Here is a 3408-nt window from a genome sequence, read left to right on the forward strand (position 1 = left end):
CAATCTTTTAACGTCTTTTGTTATGACTCGGCCGGGGATCGAACCCCGGACTTCCGCTCTCCGGGCGGACGCTCTACCACTAGACCACGGAGGCGGTCTTGACATCTTTCTAAATTTACACGAAAGCAACAGCGTGACTCACTTTCTTGCTCGTCTAAGTTGAATGCAATAAATGTTATATTTGAGAAAACACTATCTTAGAAAAGTACAGATGGGATTCGAACCCAGACTGCCAGATTGAGGCACGATATCGCCTGCACACAAAGTCAGCAATGTAACCCCCTCAGCCACCGAGGCTACACTAGAAGTTGTACTTTACTAAAAAGGTGTTCTCCCAAATATAACATTTCTTTCAACTGACCACTTTCTGAATGGCTTTGTGTAGTCACAGTCTAAGTGGAATGGGAAAGGGGGCTTAGTCACGTGAGTATCGCGTGTCAGTTTTCTTTGTGAATGAAACCGACAAACCGACGTACAGGGATTGGACAGAAATGTATGTGACTGTTATTCAGGATTGGACAGAAATGTATGTGACTGTTATTCGGGATTGGACAGAAATGTCTGTGAATGTTTTTTGGGATTGGACCGAAATGTCTGTGACTGTTATTCGGGATTGAACGGTTCAGTGATACATCTAGTCACGATCCAGAGATGGACTCGTTATGTCGGACAAGGATACACCAAGGATAACCACTCGATATTTTGTTTCTAGATACTCCTCACAACGTGTGTCGTCATAGCGATGCCGCAATGTTCAGCTTGGGCTACCGGAAGAAGAGCCGGACGCTGCCGGGAGCCTGTTAACCGTAAAATAGACTTCCGAAATGAACTCCATGACAGTTTTTACCAAATTCCACCTCTCCTGGACACTGTTGCCAATCTTTCTTCAGTCCACGAACAGTTCGTACACTTGAGGCACGCGGTGTTGACGGGGGAGCCCCAGTGCCCGACGTGGGAGGAGGCGGTGCGACGTCATGGGGGGAGGGTCTGCCCCTTCCACTACGTGTTGAACTACGACGAGAACAGAAGACCAGACACCTTGGTCGAGACTCAGTGCAATTGTGGTGAATGTCTGAGACCAGACAATGGCCCCTCCAACCTGATGGACTGTCTGCCAATAATATATTACACCAAGGTGTTCCGGCGGACCGCGTGCGTGCAGGGAGTGTATCGCTACGCCGTCATCTGGGAGCCGCTCAACATCGGATGTCAGTGTGCGCATGCGCCCAGTCGCTTTACAGACAACGTCAGAACGAGATCCCAACCATAGGATCTTGACATCATTGCCCGCTTAAATAGCGTCTTTCTGATTGGTCATAAACTCATCTTATTCCCGCTCTAATCGTGTATTTATTGAGAACAGGGTACATCTGTGACGCGCGTATAAGAATGCAGTGATAAAGATGTATCGCCAAATTGTGTCCTCCAAATGATTCATTAATGATATTTTACAACCTAGAGTCTTCTTGTTATCGAAACAAATATGGACTGCAACGTTTGTTGTGTTATAACACAAGGTGTCGAGGCGACATTCCGACCCTTCAGCTGGTCAGCTAGGAAGCACGTGAATAACGCTGTGTATGTACACAGACTGCAGTCATCCGGGGTCTTCAGCAACCCATGCTTGCCGTAAAGGTGACTTTGTCGTATTAGGCGACTATGGTTGTCGTAACAGGCGATAAACGGGATCTGGTGGTGGGGGGGAATCACTTCGGGCTTTCCTCCCACATTAAGCTGTTACGCCGTGATATAACTGGAATACTGTTAAAAGCGGCGTTAAACCCAACTCACTCACTCACTCATATAGCTAGAATATTGTTGAGTGCGGCGTTAAACAACAAACAAACAAGATGTCATACGTACAGGTGTCTCTATCAGCTAAATATAGTTGCATCCTCCAGACATGTTGTAACATCTGCAGTGTGCTGGGAATGTACCAGGTGCGTGTGTGATGCGTGTGTGATGCGTGTGTGATGCGTGTAGCCGAGGTAAACACCACACCCTCGTGATTACACAGATCGTCACATCCGGGAACCCGTTGTAGTAATACACATGAATGTCTACTTACAACACGCACGTTGGCTCCACCTTATATGGTATGTGTACTTTAAGGAATTTGAGGATGAAAGTTAATTTGGATGACATTATGCAATTCATTACATTAGCGGTGTTTGTTTAAAAAGGTGTTTCACGTGTCTTCGAAATACTGACTTGTGTCCTGACCAGTGGGTGTAGTTCACCAGAGGAAGAACGCCCAAGGGATTAGATCACTGTTAAAGAATGACCCATGTCCGCATGTGTCCATTACACCACCGGTTACCAATACGGCTAGTCGGGTGACTATCTCGGCTACTCGGGTTACTGTCTCGGCTAGTCGGGTGACTATCTCAGCCGCTGGGGTTATGGTCTCGCCTTGTCTGGTTATAGTTTCCGTTAGTCGGGTTAAAGTCTCCGTTAGTCGGGTTATAATCTCCGTTAGTCGGGTTATAGTCTCCGTTAGTCGGTTGACAGTCTCCGTTAGTCGGGTTATAGTCTCGCCTAGTCGGGTTGTAATCTCCGTTAGTCGGGTTAAAGTCTCCGTTAGTCGGGTTATAGTCTCCGTTAGTCGGGTTATAATCTCCGTTAGTCGGGTTATAGTCTACGTTAGTCGGTTGACAGTCTCCGTTAGTCGGGTTATAGTCTCACCTAGTCGGGTTATAATCTCCGTTAATCGGGTTACAATCTCCGTTAGTCGGGTTAAAGTCTCCGTTAGTCGGGTTAAAGTCTCCGTTAGTCGGGTTATAGTCTCCGTTAGTCGGGTTATAGTCTCCGTTAGTCGGGTTATAGTCTCCATTAGTCGGGTTAAAGTCTCCGTTAGTCGGGTTAAAGTCTCCGTTAGTCGGGTTATAGTCTCCGTTAGTCGGGTTATAGTCTCCGTTAGTCGGGTTATAGTCTCCATTAGTCGGGTTATAGTCTCCGTTAGTCGGGTTATAGTCTCCGTTAGTCGGGTTATAGTCTCCGTTAGTCGGGTTACAATCTCCGTTAGTCGGGTAATAATCTCCGTTAGTCGGGTTAAAGTCTCCGTTAGTCGGGTTATAGTCTCCATTAGTCGGGTTATAGTCTCCGTTAGTCGGTTGACAGTCTCCGTTAGTCGGGTTATAGTCTCGCCTAGTCGGGTTGTAATCTCCGTTAGTCGGGTTATAGTCTACGTTAGTCGGTTGACAGTCTCCGTTAGTCGGATTATAGTCTCCGTTAGTTGGGTTATAGTCTACGTTAGTCGGTAGACAGTCTCCGTTAGTCGGGTTATAGTCTCGCCTAGTCGGGTTATAATCTCCGTTAATCGGGTTACAATCTCCGTTAGTCGGGTTAAAGTCTCCGTTAGTCGGGTTAAAGTCTCCGTTAGTCAGGTTATAGTCTCCGTTAGTCGGG

The 3408-nt window shown here is 47.0% G+C and overlaps 1 protein-coding gene across 1 annotated transcript; it reads left to right on the forward strand.

The window, feature by feature from the left end:
- Positions 1-742: 742 nt before the first annotated feature.
- LOC125374065 (interleukin 17-like protein) lies at positions 743-1208 on the forward strand (the record flags this gene model as incomplete). The annotated part of the gene is made up of 1 exon (XM_048384814.1): positions 743-1208. A coding segment is annotated over exon 1 (466 nt), but the record flags the coding sequence as incomplete, so codon positions are not given.
- Between the last annotated feature and the right edge of the window lie 2200 nt (positions 1209-3408).

The sequence above is a fragment of the Haliotis rufescens genome, unplaced genomic scaffold, assembly GCF_023055435.1.
Source record: "Haliotis rufescens isolate VD_foot unplaced genomic scaffold, xgHalRufe1.0.p SCAF_504, whole genome shotgun sequence".
Taxonomy (NCBI): domain Eukaryota; kingdom Metazoa; phylum Mollusca; class Gastropoda; order Lepetellida; family Haliotidae; genus Haliotis; species Haliotis rufescens.